Source organism: Budorcas taxicolor, chromosome 24 (assembly GCF_023091745.1).
Source record: "Budorcas taxicolor isolate Tak-1 chromosome 24, Takin1.1, whole genome shotgun sequence".
In the NCBI taxonomy this organism is placed as follows: Eukaryota; Metazoa; Chordata; class Mammalia; order Artiodactyla; family Bovidae; genus Budorcas; species Budorcas taxicolor.
In genome coordinates this window covers 2,580,226-2,597,398 of record NC_068933.1, presented here as the reverse complement: position 1 = coordinate 2,597,398, position 17,173 = coordinate 2,580,226, and the positions used below count along the sequence as shown (strand labels likewise).

Genomic DNA, 17,173 nt, shown 5'->3' with positions numbered 1-17,173 from the left:
AATGCATGCTGTAGCAAATGGGAAAGGTGCACCTTTATTTCTTAATGAAGATGTTCATTACTCCAAATCACCTGGGCTGTTATAAATTTAGAGAATATTTAAACAATATCGTGTGTCCCCAAGTTATAATGTAAGTCAAACAAACAAACAAAAAAAATACAACAGAAAACACTTAGGTAAGTTGCATTTTTTGGTGTTTTCTGTATTCAGGTTTTCATACTGGTTTGTTAGCCATAAACTCTGTTCCAGGATCAAATGCGGAGAGAGCATGTGAAATGCTGTTAAGTTCAGTCACAGTTGCTGGGTTTTGCATTTAATTCTTAAATGAGACAAAAAGTTCCAACATGGTTAAAGGAATTCATGCATTGTACACCATGAAGTATGAGACCTACCTTAAAATGTTTTTCTGTACTATTCTATGTAAATGTCATTTGAAAATCAAACACAGAAATCAGTACTCTATCCAGGCAACATTTACTTCAGTGGAAGAAAGCACAGTGGGTGGTGGTGGTGGTGGTGTTTGTTCTGCTTTGTTTGCTGGTTTTGTTGTAGGCAGTGAAAAATCTGCAGGCTCTTTTTATAATTTATTTATTTTTAATTGAAGGATCATTGCTTTACAATATTGCACTGGTTTCTACCAAACATCAGTATGAATCAGCTCTACCTCAGTGTGCCCTATCCTCTCTGAAGGGAAGCACTGACGAAACGTGCCTCTTTGTATAGGCACACAGTCTAGCACCTCCACTGTGGTGGTTACATTACACTGCAAACCGCCAGCACCAGGTCAGAGAACATGGACCCTAAAGGATCCTCCATGTCCCCAGTGAACGCAGCTGAGCACACTTGGAGCTGCCCTGCCAACCTGCTCCTGCTGCCCAGCCCGGCTGGCCCACCCGACCCGCCAAAGAGAGGACCTAGGCACGTTCACAGCTTCCACTGGGTGTGTCCCTTCTGAGTAGGGAAAGCGATCTGGATACTGTTTAAAAGGCTATTTATTTTAGAAAAGGAAGACGAGGCATCTTGGGCTTGCTGATGAAAAGTGGGCCTCGGTGATACTGCTGACAACGGGCCTGCTCAGTGTCCCGATCAATCAGCAGCTGTGTCAGAGGCCTGTGTCAAGTCTCTGCTTCAAACTTGAGTTTTAAAACTATTACTATTAAGAAGTTGGGTCCATCAAAGCCCTAGCAAGTGCTGACATTGTCCTGTTGTTGGGAGACATCTTTAGGGTCAGCCTGTCTGGGAAAACAGGCAAACGTCCAGTGGAGCTGGAAAGAAAAGCACAACCAGGGACTCTGCGCTTTGACCTCACCACACGTTGGCCATAAGTGCATTTGCTAAAAACACATTTAGGGAGACAAGCATACCTAGGAAGTCCAAAAGTACCTTCTGACCAGTCCCACTCACGGTGGATGTCATCCAACTAAACATTTTACACATATCATGAGACAGAGCAGAGAGAAATTTAGTGGATTCACCGATGCATATTTACATCAATTCCCCTGTAAAATGTTACAGCAATATTGTAAAAATAGCAGGATTTTATACTTATTCATTAGCAGAAATGTGAAAAGGTTTGTTTGTAACCAGTGAAAAGAGAGAATAGCTCAGTAATCTTTGTAAGAATTCCTGTCCCAGATGAATTGTAATATTTTAAGAAGACAGTTTGCCTTTGGTTTTTGACATCATTTAGTCTAGCTTTCTTACCAATTCTGGACTATTTCTCATCAGGGGGATTAGAGTAGTGCAGAAGAGCTAGATGAGAGATTGGCTTTACTTACAAAATGAAGATCTTGGGAAATTAAGCATCTTTGTTTCCGTAAGCCGGGTCTGAGCAGTCAGAGTGGTGCTGTGAAATGCAGGCTTTCTGAGGGCAGAAGGGCCCTGGCAGATGTCAGTTCCTCTGAGCCTCCTAAGTCTTCCCACAGCAGGTGGACTCGGATAGTCAGTGACACAGCAGTAGCGATCTGCAGGTCAGCCTGCCTGATGAGACCTTACCTAGTGTCCGCAGTCCCAGTTCACTACACACGCTGGCCCTGGCAGATCTGGTAACACAGGTGCACTGGCATCCACCCCAGTGACAGATGACTGTCTGCACGTCACAGTAACCTGCCTGCTCCCGGCCCGGCTCACCTGACTCTTACAAACCTGCTGTGAAGGGACGCAGAGACAGGTCTTCTTCGTCATCACCATCGTCACTGTCGTGCTGTCTTAATGAGCAATGCTATGCCTTCTGTGTATTAAAACATCTAATGTAATTGTTCTGTGTGTGCTAACATTCGTCTGTTTTTTCCCCCCACAGTTCCTTCAGATGTGTTTTTCATCCATTCGGTGTGGAAGGGATATTACGAATATTTAGGGAAAAGACAGCCTGCGACCCTGACTGTCGACTGGTTCAACGCAACGAGCAGCAAAGTGAACGCGACGTTCACTGACTCCCAGGGGGAGCTGAAGTTGGCAGGTAGGCACCCGGGGGCTCCCTCACCAGACCCTCCATCAGTCTTCTGGCAAAGGGGGCACCAACATGGGCCAACTGCTGGCTGATGTCACTTGGGCTTTGCACCTGCTGCCTCTCACTAGGTCATGTCAGTGACTGGGGCAGGATGGTTCTGTTTCCTCATTTAAAAGGTTACAAAACCAGTACAGAAAAGCAAATTAATTTCCTGCAGATTACACACAGATCATGTTACATCAAAGATATGACTATGTCCAGATAGTCACATCTTCAAAATTCACAGTTTTGATATCCCCTTGCTGTCATTCTTTAAAACTTGTTTGCTCCTGGTGAGCTTTTATTGATCTGTCTCAGTTTTAAAAAACAATTAAAATGAAAAGAACCAACTCTGGTTTATTTTTAAGCAAGAGACAATTTTAAGTGCTTTATATATATATTGTTCATTTCCTTCTAGCATCAATCTTGTGATTTAAGTATTAACATTTCTTTTTTCTTTTTTTACTGGTTAAAAAAAAAGAGATACCCAGGAAAACTAAGTGGCCTTCCTAAGTGACAGGGCAGGAGTAGGATTTGAGCTCTGTGGTCAGGATCTCAGTGATTAGAATCTCCAGCCCATGTGGGTTGATAACCCATAGGACACAGAATCACCTTGAGACTGAACCTACTGCCTTTTTTTTTTTTTTTTTTTCAAATTATCTCACTTATAACAATGTATCCTTTTCTATAGACCAACTTCCAAAGGGTCCAGACTATGTTATCCACAAGTCCCAGCCCAGGTTCTGAACATAAAGGGCCCCTGAGGGGCACCCACACGTCACTGACTAGACAGACACATGGTTCACCTCCCCAAAGTATGAAAGCCGCTCAGGACTCCTCCCATCCCTCGTGTCTCACTTTCCTGCTTCCCTGGCTGTGGCTGTGTTGTGCTTAGTCACTGAGTTGTGTCTGACTCTGTGACCCCATGGACCTTGGCCCGCCAGGCTCCTCTGTCCATGGGGATTCTTCAGGCAAGAATACTGGAGTGGGTTGCCATGCCCTCCTCCAGGGGATCTTTGCAACCCAGGGATCAAACCTAGGTCTCCTGCATTGCAGGCAGATTCTTTACCATCTGAGCCACCAGGGAAGCCCTGGGAAACTACCTAAAAACAGTGCACACACTCTGGATTTAGGAAAAGGAAAATAACCCATACTCACAGATTTTTAACAGGTACTTATTTATGAATCCATGGTCCAGGGTCCCCAAAATTGCTTTGCACCTTGACCCTGTGAATGTATAAATAGATAGACTGGGATTTCAAATCTAGTCCTGGATCAGAATAACTGAGACTTTGTAAAATATTCAGATTTCTTAGGCTCACCCAGGTCCTTTGGATAATATTTTTCTTCATGGAGTTTGGACTTTTTTCCCAAAGGAAATGTTCTCCAGTTTGACTGTGATGCAGTTAGGTTTGGATCTGGAGAAAAGTTTGTATCAAGAGTTGTTCAGACTGAGTCCCAGTGGCTAGACTGAAGTCCACCCACTGTGTACAGTCTGATTGCGAAGAAGCATACAGGAGGAAGGACAAGTCATGCTCCTGGAAAGCCAGCCAGGACCTGGTGTCCTATGGGGTGCTGTAATTTAATCACCATAAAAATATCCTGAATACATATATCTTATCTCTACTGAGAGTTTGTGGAAATGGGGTTCAGAGCTTTAGAGGTTAAACTGTACGCCAAGAACACAGAGATGCTGATGGTGGCGACGGATAGCAGCCCAGAGTCAGCTCGTTAGGTGGTCCTCCCCATCCGTGGGTCTTTCTTGCCCATGGGTTCCATTCCTCTTGTGTGACTGGCCAGTGGACAGTCTTCCTGCAGTGTTTTTAGAGGTCTGTTTCTCTAATGGGAGAAAGTGGGACTTAACTGCTGGAGTTCCTCCAACTGTGTGACCTTCCCTTGAACCTGTCTCTCTGCACAGAAGGCGTTTGGGTTCATTATTATTATTATTTAATATCTGTTTGTTTCTTTGTTTACTTATTCATTTGGTTCCTCCTCTGGGTAGAGAACTAGCCACAGCTGCAGGCACATCCCCCCACATCCCCAGTACACACCCAGACACCCTGGACAAAACCATTCAGCAGTCACTCAGAGGACCTTTGTCCACCAAGCCGTTCATTTCATTTTAATAAGCACAGTTCATCTATATAAGTAGCTATATTTGGGGCTATTTTTATGGTCTCTCTTTTTTTTAAATTGATTTAGAAATATTTACATTTTCCCACACTGAAATTTTGTAAGAATTGTGTACAAACTCTCCACATGTCCTTTAAGCATAGCTGTTTTTATCAAGACATCATTATTTTAGTGATTCAATATTTTTATAGATTATTCTCCATTTAAAATTATTGTAAAATATCTGGTATATTACCTGTACTATACAATATATCTTTCTAGCTTGTTATTTCATACACAGTAGTTTAATCCCCTAGGTCTTGTATCTTATTCTTTTCTATAATACATACCGCTGTCCTCAGAAGTGAGTACAAACAGAATTAAAAATGATGAATTTAAAAAACTTAATATAAGTGAGTGTATATTACTTTTTTCCTCTTGTGGGATAAAGATGTTGAATTGTGTGAAGTAGACAATACTTACTCGAGACAGACAATGACTTCAATAAGAGGTGATTTTTTAGGAAAAAAGGAAGACTACAGCTAAACTTTAAAAATAAAAATACTAATTGCTGTTATTGAAAACACTATCCTCTGTATATCATATTCCACGTAAATGTGCCAAGTGCCTACCTTCCTTTCCATAAGCATTTCTGCAATGTAAGAATAACTCATGATCCTTTCCTAGGTGTTTACAAGAAGGAGGAGGCCCACTTACTTCTGAAAGCTTTTCAGATAAAAGGTCCAGTGGATATTTTCGTCAGCAACTTTGAGAATGACAACTGGGGACTGGATGGTTATGTGAGTACTTCCTGGAGGGTTTTCTAATCATCATGTCTGCACAGAGTTGGGGGCACCAACAGGGATTCCTTCCAAGATGACCTGGGTCCTGTCTACACCATGAAAACTCAGGGCCCTCACCTTGGCCTTCATCATCTGATGGAAGAAAGCTGTCTCTGAGACCAAAAAGAAACTGGCCCGGAACAACAGGCTGTTCCTGCCAGACACACAAGAGCTTAGATGCAGACCACACCCCACTGTAACAGTGGAGCCAGACTTTCCCCAAAGCCACAGTAATCACCCTGCACGTGCTGAGAGAGACCCCGATGCCCCTTCATGGTCTCTTTTGCAAGTTAGTCCAATGCTTCTGTACTAATTCATCATCAAACTTGAGTGTAAAGGGCCTCACATGATACACAGGAGACAGTTGCTGTAACGCACTGAGTTTCACATAATGCAGGCTCTGAGGTAATTCACATGTGTCCCCCTTCACAAAGGATACTCAACCTATAAATAAGGTATAAATTTTACTACTGTTTTGGAGATCAAAATGAGACAGAGTTTGTTAGTTGAAAGTTCATATCCGTATTTCTCAATTTTAACTATAAATGGGAATCTCAAAGGAATGACAAATGTTTAAAATAATTAACCATTAATGTTTAAATAGGAGAAATAATATTTATATTATGATAAAAGAAGAGGTTATGGTTAATTTTTGTTGTTTTCTTCCTTTTCATGTGTATCAGGTATCATCCGGACTTGAAAGAGGAGGGTTTACTTTTCAAGGTGACATACACGGAAAAGACTTTGGGAAATTCAAGCTGGAAAGGCAAGGTATGCTGCACTTACATCATTTTTCAAATCAAATATTAGGTTGGTCTGCAGGTGACTGAGCTGAATGCAATAGAAAATGTGACTGGAAGGAAACAGAAACAAAAATAACAGGAGACACATGTATTTTACAACTGGATGAAAAAATCTTCATCAGCAAGCAAAACAGGAAATATCAGCTGGCATAAATATGCCAGACACAGAATATCTTTAATATACAAAGAAAAATGTTGAAATGTGGAAAGAAAGCAAAGTGGAAATTCAAAGAATAAACACACTATATTACCCTAAGAATATCATTAAGAAAGAGTAATTTAAAATGGCCAATAAACTATGAAAAGATATTTTTAATATAAATTTATTTTAATTGGAGGTTAATTACTTTACAATATTGTATTGGTTTTGCCATACATCAACATGAATCCGCCACAGGTATACACATGCTCCCCATCATGAACCCCCCTCCCTCCTCCCTCCCCGTACCATCCCTCTGGGTCATCCCAGTGCACCAGCCCCAAGCATCCAGTATCATGCATTGAACGTGGACTGGTGATTCATTTCATATATGATGTTATACATGTTATTAACTTGAAAAATATGTATTATGGTAACAAAGATAGATCATGTTCAGCTATGAGAATGTCAGATTTGGTGTGGACTAGAAAAAGGCACTTGGGTCTTCATTTTTGGTGAGTGTGTGAGTAGATGTGTATAATTTGACAATAATCTTTTATAAAAAAATTCTGTCTCTAAGATTTTTAATCAGACAAGTGTGACTATGATTTTTTTCATATTCAGATATGTGTATAGCAGGACTATTCTTAATAGCTGAAATTAGAAATAACCTGAATATCTCACACATATATCATAAATGAATTGCTTCTTACATCAATCTTATGCAATGTGTTATATTAAATATGACAGTTTAATTCAATATATGTCATTAGAGAACAAAGATTACATATTGATGTGGAACAGTATTCATGACTTATATATATGAGAAAGAAGTTTGCTGTAGATAGAAGGGACAAATATGCCTGCCTGCCTTCTTTATGTCTTTCTCAAGTACTTGATGTATATCTTAGTAATTAGACAAGAAAAATGTATGAAAAAAAACTATAGATGTGAAGCTTACCTCATCTACTTGCTAGTTCTGTGATCCAGGAGGAATTACAACACTCTGGAGCCTATTTCATCATCTGAAATCTCAGTAGAGAGTCAGTTCCTGGTTGCTGGGAAGATTGAGAGTCAATATGAGGGTCTGCTTTGTGCTAAAGCTCTTCTCACACACGTCTTTACTCATGTTGCTGCCAACACAGATGAGAAGGTGCAATTTTATAATGAGATGAGTGCCATGTTACTTTCAGTTACTTTCTACTTTACTTACAGAATGCTCCTAACATATTAATTGTACACAGAGGAGTACCACTGTGTAGGATTTGATGCCAAGCAGTCTTTCAGAGGAACATGAGTGTAATATTTGGTGATGGTTGTCACTGATGTACTCATTTCACAAAACCTTTATCGATATCCTGAGGGATTCTAAAGGACATATATATCAAACTGTATAATACCATGCTTGGGAAAAAAAAAATAAACTTGACCAAAAGGGATCATACAATTAATTCAATTAATAACACAATACTCTAAACCCACCTTTCCAAATTAAGAACTTCTACATAGAAGAGCTTTAAATTACAATGTCAGCCATGGCTGGGATGATGCTTTCAATGGGGTCACATTATTTTGAGATAATGAAAATAGGCCGGCACTAATGATGGTGAAGTTTTATCTTGCTCTGAGCCAAACCCTGTGGTTATCTGCCCTCCTTTCTCCAAGGCACATGCTCTAGTAATTCCGTCTAAGGACACCCCAGCGAGTCGTGCACAATACTCTGTGGATGGCAGAGTTTACTGATCTAGTCAGCCTGACCAGAATCACCACTTTGCTGTTGAGAATTTTTTTGCACTGCCCCATTTCTTTTTAATCTATCAAAAGAACAGCTTGCTTTAACAAGTGATCTTCTCATGTGATGGTGAGCGTATTGTCAGGCAAAACAATTTGCCTCACAAAATAATTTGAATCACAAGCAAGTCTCCCATTCAACTAATGAGGAGAAGTCTATGTGTAAGTAATGTTTCAACAACAGCCATTCATTTCAGAGTTATGGCTACAATCTATTTTTATGGATAAAAATAAGCAACCTCTTAATTGTCTCCAGTCAGTAGATAAATTGAAAAAAAAATGATTATCTTTAAATGGATACTAAAGCAAGTTAGTTTGGAAGGCATCGCTAATGCAAAAATTGTGTAAGAAACAAAAATAAATTGGTTTCCCCATTAAAACCGAAGCCCCAAGGGCCTCCCTAGTGGTCCAGTGGCTAAGATTCCATTCTCCAGTGGGGGCCCAGGTTTGATCCCTGGTCAGGGAACTAGATATTGCATGTCTCAACTAAGATGTGGAACAGTCAACCAAATGAAAATAAATATTAAGAAAATCTAAGCCCCCTTGCTGTGCACACACACAGCCCCCGCCACCCCCAATCAGAATGGGAGAAAGTACAAGCCATGTATCTACTCAGGAACATGTATCCAGAATATATAAACCCTATGGCTAAATAGCACACATTTCAGTTCAGTTTGGTTGCTTAGTCATGTCTGACTCTTTGTGACCCCATGGACTGCAGCATGCCAGACTTCCCGGTCCATCACCAGCTCCCAGAGTTTACCCAAACTCATGTCCATTGAGTCAGTGACGCCATCCAGCCAACTCATCCTCTGTCATTCCCTTCTCCTCCCACCTTCAATCTTTCCCAGCATCAGGGTCTTTTCAAATGACTCAATTCTTCACATCAGGTGGCCAAAGTATTGGAGTTTCAACATCAGTCCTTCCAATGAATATTCAGGACTGATTTCCTTCAGGATGGACTGGATGGATCTCCTTGCAGTCCAAGGGACTCTCAAGAGTCTTCTCCAACACCACAGTTCAAAAGCATCAATTCTTCGGTGCTCAGCTTTCTTTATAGTCCAACTCTCACATCCATACATGACTACTGGAAAAACCATAGCTTTGACTAGATGGACCTTTGTTGGTGAAGTAATATCTCTGCTTTATAATATGCTGTCTAGGTTGGTCATAGCTTTTCTTCCAAGGAGCAAACGTCTTTGAATTTCATGACTGCAGTCACCATCTGCAGTGATTTTGGAGCCCCCCCAAAATAAAGTCTCTCACTGTTTCCATTGTTTTCCCATCTACTTGCCATGATGGGACCAGATGCCATGATCTTAGTTTTCTGAATGTTGGATTTTAAGCCAACTTTTTCACACTCCTCTTTTACTTTCATCAAGAGGCTCTTTAGTTCTTCGCTTTCTGCCATAAAGGTGGTGTCATCCGCATATCTGAGGTTATTGATGTTTATCCCAGCAATCTTGATTCCAGCTTGTGCTTCATCCAGCCTGGCATTTTGCATGATGTACTCTGCATATAAGTTAGATAAGCAGGGTGACAAAATATAGCCTTGATGTACTCCTTTTCCTATTTGAAACCAGTCTGTTGTTCCATGTCCAGTTCTAAATGTTGCTTATTGACCTGCACACAGATTTCTCAGGAGACAGGTCAGGTGGTCTGGTATTCATTTTCCACATTTTTTGTGATCTACATAGTCAAAGGCTTTGGTGTAGTCAATAAAGCAGAAGTAGATGTTTTTCTGGAATTCTCTTGCTTTTTTGATGATCCAATGGATGTTGGCAATTTGATCTCTGGCTCCTCTGCCTTTTCTAAATCCAGCTTCAACATCTGGAAGTTCACGGTTCACATACTATTGAAGCCTGACTTGGAGAATTTGAGCATTACTTTGCTAGCATGTGAGATGAATGCAATTGTGCAGTAGTTTGAACATTCATTGGCATTGCCTTTCTTTCGGATTGGAATGAAAAATGACCTTTTCCAGTCCTATGGTCATTGCTGAGTTTTCCAAATTTGCTGGCATATCTAGTGCAGCGCTTGCATAGCATCATCTTTTAGGATTTGAAATAACTCAACTGGAATTCCATCACCTCCACTAGTTTTATTCATAGTGATATTCCCTAAGGCTGACTTGACTTCTCATTCTAGGATGTCTGGATCCAGGTGAGAGATCATATCATCGTGGTTATCTGGGTCATAAAGATCTTTTTTGTATAGTTCTTCTGTGTATTCTTGCCACCTCTTCTTAATATCTTCTGCTTCTGTTAGGTCCATACCATTTCTGTCCTTTATTGAGCTCACCTTTGCTGGAAGTATTCCCTTGGTATCTCTAATTTTCTTGAAGAGATCTCAAGCCTTTCCCATTCTATGTTTTCCTCTATTTCTTTGCATTGTTCACTTAGGAAGGCTTTCTCATCTCTCCACGCTATTCTTTGGAACTCTGTATTTAAATAGGTATATCTTTCCTTTTCTCCTTTGCCTTTAGCTTCTCTTCTTTTCTCAGCTATTCATAAGGTCTCCTCAAGTACATGTTTATCAGGCAAACAACCTAATTAAAACACTGGCAACCAATATGAATACACATTTCTCCAAAGAAATAAAAATGACCAACAAGTAAATGAAAAGATGCTCAACATCATTAATCATTAGGGAAACACAAATCAAAACCACCTCATACCCACTTGGGTGTCTGAGACCATAATGACAAGAAACAAGTGGAGGCAAAGATGTGCAGGAATTAGGAGGCTAGTACCATGCTGATGTGAAAGTGATGATGGTGTGGTTGCTGTGGAAAACCACCTGGCAGTCATTCATCAGGTAGTTGAGCCATGAGGCTACCACAAGTTTCAGCATTTCCACTCCAACACATATGACAAGAGAACTAGGAAACACATGTTCACACATAAATCTATACATGAATGTTTATACTAGCATTATTCCCAATTGTCCACATGTGGAAACAACCCAAGTGTCCATCAGCAGTGAACAGATCGACAGTGTGTGGCACATGCATACAGTGGATATTATCTTGAAAACGTCATGCTAAATACGAGAAGCCACGTACCAAAAAACATATACTGAGTTCTTGTATTTACATGCTGTATCCAGAGCAGCCAAATCTATAAAGAGTGAGAGTAGAGCAGTGGTTGCCTAAAGCTGGAGTCTGGCGTAAGGAGGAGTGACTGCTGAGGGCCCCTGTTCAATTTTAGGGGTGACAGCAGTGTTCTCACATAGGTTGTGGTGATCACCGCAGCATCAAACCCCCACATTTTTAATAGTAAAAAAGAAAACTCTTGAATTAAAAGGGTGAATTATTGTACCCTTGCATTAAAAGGGTGAATTTTATAGTATGTGCATTTCTTTCAATAGTGCTCCAGTCTATAATGTGAAAAGACACTCACCTTCATTCTTAAGAAGCACAACTGAGAAAATAGCTGCAGACTGCATCTGATTTCCTAGGGCAGCAGCAGTGGTAATAGTGTTCAGAAGGGGGGCAGCGAGAGGCAAGGATGGAGGTGGGGGGCGTGGGCGGGTGGAGATTGGACAGAGTGTCCAGGTCTCTGCTGAGATGGGTTGGGAGGAAATCGGGATGCCACTTCAGAGAGCAATTAAGTAAGACTGAGAACTGTGGTGTTGGAGAAGACTCTTGAGAGTCCCTTGGACTGCAAGGATATCCAACCAGTCCATCCTAAAGGAGATCAGTCCTGGGTGTTCATTGGAAGGACTCATGCTGAAGCTGAAACTCCAATACTTTGGCCACCTGATGGGAAGACATGACTCACTGGAAAAGACCCTGATGCTGGGAGGGATTGGGGGCAGGAAGAGAAGGGGACGACAGAGAATGAGATGGCTGGATGGCATCACTGACTCGATGGACATGAGTTTTGGTGAGCTCCAGGAGTTGGTGATGAACAGGGAAGCCTGCTGCTGCTGCTGCTAAATCGCATCAGTCATGTCCGACTCTGTGCAACCCCATAGACAGCAACCCAACAAGGCTCCTCTGTCCCTGGGATTCTCCAGGCAAGAATACTGGAGTGGGTTGCCATTTCCTCCTCCAATGCATGAAAGTGAAAAGTGACCTGATGTGCTGCTATTCATGGGATCGCAAAGAGTTGGACACGACTGAGCGACTGAACTGAACTGAGCAACACTACAAGGTCCACATTCAGTTAGGCAGTGCTTCTCCTTCTTAGAATCTATCCTGTATATTTAGCCTCCTGCTGATGTATGACTGTAGAAAGGGGATTTCATGGTGACATCGCAGAGAAAGACTAGAAATGAACCAAATGTTCTTCAGCAGCAAACTGGCTAAATAAATTCTGGTTTAGCCAATTAATAGAATGCTGCACACCTAAAAACAATTACATGCACATGTGCAGATGGAAGAACTTCACAAATATATGGTTAAGTTTAAAAAGGCAAATTTTAAAAAATGTAAATAATATCCCCATATTTTAGGAAAGTAAGAACAGAAAAACAGTCACATATATTAATAGTACACTGGGGACTTTCCTGGTGGCCCAGCAGCTAAGACACCACACACCCAATGCTGAGGGCCCTGGTTCCATTCCTCATCAGGGAACTAGATCCTGCATACCACAACTAAGACCCTGTGCAGCCAAATAAATAAAAATATATACACACACACTATACTAGTACATTATGTGAAGGATGCTGAAGCACAAACAAAAGCAAAACTGAAGACCTTGTTAATCATAAAGAGGAAAACTAGTGCAAAAGGCAAGGCATGACCCTTTATTCCATCATCTTCATATTTATTTTTATATCTGCTTATGCCACTTTAATTAGTATCATGTGCATGTATTACCCTTTAAATTATTAAAACATGAGTAAATAACTGAAATTAACTAGGAGCTCCAGATAGCATAAGAATTTCAGAGTCAAGTCAGGAGTTCAATTCAAAAAGACCTTTCATGTTGCCCTGTGTCATGATGTGAGGTCTCTTGTGGCAGGTCCATTATCCAGGATTTTATTAATTGGAAGTCTGAGATCTATTATGGCCAAAAATATATAGTCTTGCTTGCAGATAACAGAAAGTGGCTTTGGTTAATTTAAGCAGACTACAAAGTTATCAGGATGAGCAGAGATGCACAGAATTATAAACACCTGGAGAATGAGCCATGGTAACTTAATGGAAACCAGCAGATACTGAACCAATACAAAGACAGCACTATTTTTTCATTTCTCAAATATGTACTGAGCAACTGTTATGTTCCAGGTTCTGCTGTAGGAACTGGAGATTTAAGAGAAAAGCTGGCCAGACAACTACCCAGGCATCATGCAACCAATTTTCTAGTAAATGTGGGTCCTGGGGAAACTGTGCAGCTACAGTTCTAAGTAGCTGAGATGTCCTGACATTTCATTCTCACAATAAATCTCTGAAGCTGGGCCCTTTGAGTGGCACTGGGTTCTCCTGGCTGGACAGCGCCACCCCTGGTGGCTGGGGTTACTGCTGCACCCGGCCCCCAGACTGGACAGGCCTGCCCCGCTGCAGCTGGAAACCACCACCACCCCCAGGAAGCTCTTGATATTGTCCCCAGAGCTCTAGCCCCAACACAGCCCCGAGTCTCTGCATCACTCATGCTAACCCTGTGCCCAGGGAGGGAGCATCCCACTGGCTCTGCTCACAAGCCCATCTCCTGGGTGCTGATATTTAGAACAAGTATCTGACATCCCCCATGCATGGCAGCTGGTGAATGCACCTGAAAGTGAAAAATTAAATTTTGATTCATACATGCTGATACAGGAGGATCGCAAAAAGGTATGGTTGATTTACAAGGTGCCAACATCCAGGATAAAATATGTTTACATAAGAATTGGAGATGGTAGTGAGTAGCATAATCCTGCATCTACTGAAGGTATGTGTGAATGTTCAGTTGCTCAGTCATGTCCAACTCTTTGCAACCCCATGGACTGTAGCCCACCAGGCTCCTCTGTCCATGGGATTCTCCAGGCAAGAATACTGGAGTGGGTTGTCATGCCTGCTTCCGGGGGATCTTCCCCACCCAGGGATAGAACCTGCATCTCCTACATTGGCAGGAGGATTCTGTACCACTAGTGTCACCTTGGGAAGCCCTTCTACTGAAGGAGATGACAATATTATTTTTGAGGTTTTATGAAAATATCTTTAAAAGGCTATTTAATTATTTTAAATATTTGATTACTTCTTTGTATTTGTTTTGTAAAAAAAAAAATGGGACAGGAAACATCCCATAAATTCTGGAAATATACTTTGAAATGAGGTCAGCTTTATTTTACAGTTCCGCTATATTCGGATGACCCCAGTCATAATTAACAACACACGTGCATTGAGTGGTTCCATGCAATTAAGCCAAATACATTTCAAAATTGTGTTTTGTAAGTAAATTGTTTAAGAATAAACTTATTTGGCAATAATCCCTTCATAAATGTTCTCTGATCTGAAATTTTAGTGTTTGCTTCTTCCTCAGTGCTGTGCAGAACTCTCCACTGTGAAGATACACAAGTTAATGATCATATCACCTGCCTGGTGTCTGAGATGTTTATACTTGCCTTCCCTTCTAATGGACAGAACTCATTTTATAGAAACTTGCTTTATAACATTGATGTGCATTCTTTGATGATTTCTAAACTCATAATGAATTTTGGAATCTATGCCAATAAAGGTAGATTGCACCAAGATATTCACATGTCTCCGTGGTGGCTCAGATGGTAAAGAATCTACCTGTGGTGTGAGAGACCTGGGTTCAATCCCTGATTTGGGAAGCTTCCCTGGAGAAGGGAATGGCTGCCCACTCTAGTATTCTGCTCTGTAAAATTCCATAGATAGAGGAGCCTGATGGGCTACAGTCCATGGGGTCACAAAGAGTCAGACATGAATGTAATTCCACTCTATAGAGACCTGGACTTCTTGTGTAATTCCAGTGATTTGTCCTGGGGCTGGAGCAAACAGCACATGCTACCCACATCTATAGACAGATACAGCCCTGTATATGCTTCAGACTTTAAACAAATGTGAGTATTTACAGCCATAAGCAAAGGTCAATATAACCACAGCCCCCTTTGCTGTTTTCACGCTGGAAACATGACACTGTCACAGTGTTGAAGGTAAATGAGGAATCACCAGTTTTTTTGTGTCTTATTCCTTAAGATGGATGTTAGAATCTTTCAAAACAGTGTCAGCTGCTTCCCAATAGAATGGGAACACTTTCTGCTTCTTGTAGAGTCTACCTTTGTTTATAAAACTGATTGTCGCTCTGCCTCTGGGTGAGCAGGAGGACACTGACGGCAGGTGAAAGCTCCCTTTCTTTTCCAGACCCCGTGAGCTCCGACCAGGACTCCTCGAGTCACTACCAAGGCACCAGCAGTGGCTCTGTGGCGGCCGCCATTCTAGTTCCGTTCTTCGCTCTCATCTTATCGGGGTTTGCGTTTTACCTCTACAAACACAGGTACCGTAGCCTCGCCATCAGTTTACAGACGCTGCGTCGCTCCCCAAGCCCTGGCCCTGCAGTCCTGACGGCCTGTCCCCCTTCTTGTCTCCCACCCCTAGGACGAGACCCAAGGTCCAATACAACGGCTACGCCGGCCACGAGAACAGCAACGGGCAGGCCTCCTTTGAGAACCCCATGTACGACACGAACTTAAAGCCCACTGAGGCCAAGGCCGTGCGCTTTGACACGACTCTGAACACGGTATGCACCGTGGTGTAGCCCGCGGGCGGCCGCCTCATAGCCATACCTCCGACGACGGACAGCAGGGACCACAGGTGCCACAAACCCTCCCCTCCGGCCCGGCCCCTCCCGGCCACGCGGGGGATGCGGGCCACAGACAGACCCTCGTCCCGGGAGCGGACCCACCGCCGCCCTGCGGCGCCCCGGCGCACGGAGGAGGGCGCGGCCCCGAGACGCGCGGCCTTGCCCAGCAGCCCTGCCCGCCTGGTGTGGCCCAGCTGCCTCTCAGTGCAGCCTGCGCCGGACGGCCTCTGGGCCACACGTGGTAGCACCGCAGTATGGGTTCATTGTTGTTTTTTTTTTCTTAAATTCCCATGAATATTCTGGAAAAAGAAGAAAAAAAAAAAAGCCCTCCTGAAGAAGATACCTTTCCGGCAGCCGCACACACCTGCAGACGCTTTGCGCCGTCCTCCCCGAGACCGGCAAGCTTCGAGGGCCCCGCAGCTCACCTCGGGGCTGCCCCAGGGCCATCTGCAAACTTCCCAGTCAGCTGTTCTCTCGCAGAATTTTTGATGCACAATTTTTTGCACTAGTGTGTTATGAATGACTAAGATTCTGATAAAAAAAATAAACTATTGACACGGGGTTTCTACACACCATCCATTGTATATAAGCATCCTTGCCATACTGTCAAGCTAAGCATTCCAGCTGCAGTTTAGTTAGCGTGTGAGAAAAAAGAAAAAAAAAAAAATCACCAGATATGGCACAGGTTTTAAAAGGAAAAATAATATCGAAGAGATGTATTTTATTACTGCTTTCTGTTAGCTTCACAGCTGTGTTGAATTCATGGAGAAAGAACAGAGGCCTTTTATTTCCCACATCCTTTCTTTAGTCTTGTCCCCATCCCATGACCATCGATATTCCACTACTTCATAGCAGGAGGTCCGCAGCACTTTCTGTGCCATGTACAGATGTGAATAGTAATTTATTTTGGGTCACTCATGACCTACCTGTGGGTTTGGGCTCGCCACACAGTCTTCCCGTCCATCCTCTGCTGTGATTTCTCTCTTTCGCTGCCATCCCTCTCATTTTCTGTTAAAGAACTGTGCGTTCCTGGGACACAGTGGAAAAGTTTCGGGATGATCGAAGTAGTAAATGTTCCTTTAGAGGCAAGGAAAAGTCACACCCACTCTTCTTTCCTGATGACACAGTTTAGATATTACTATTATAGATTTCTTCTGTTTCATGCTATATAATCCCAGATGGAAAGAAAACTTCGGTGATGTTTTTGAGCTCAAAATTCTTCACAGGTAAATTATGAATCACAG

General features: G+C 42.3%; 1 protein-coding gene across 1 annotated transcript in view; it reads left to right on the top strand.

Annotated features, from left to right (window-relative positions):
• CSMD1 (CUB and Sushi multiple domains 1) overlaps positions 1-15,884 on the top strand; it is a 1,658,099-nt gene extending 1,642,215 nt beyond the window's left edge. The window contains exons 66-70 of the mRNA XM_052661250.1: positions 2,300-2,458; positions 5,288-5,400; positions 6,126-6,213; positions 15,491-15,623; positions 15,725-15,884. Of these exons, the coding sequence (XP_052517210.1) occupies positions 2,300-2,458; positions 5,288-5,400; positions 6,126-6,213; positions 15,491-15,623; positions 15,725-15,884 (653 nt within the window). The remainder of the gene's footprint in view (positions 1-2,299; positions 2,459-5,287; positions 5,401-6,125; positions 6,214-15,490; positions 15,624-15,724) is intronic.
• The last annotated feature ends 1,289 nt before the right edge of the window (positions 15,885-17,173 follow it).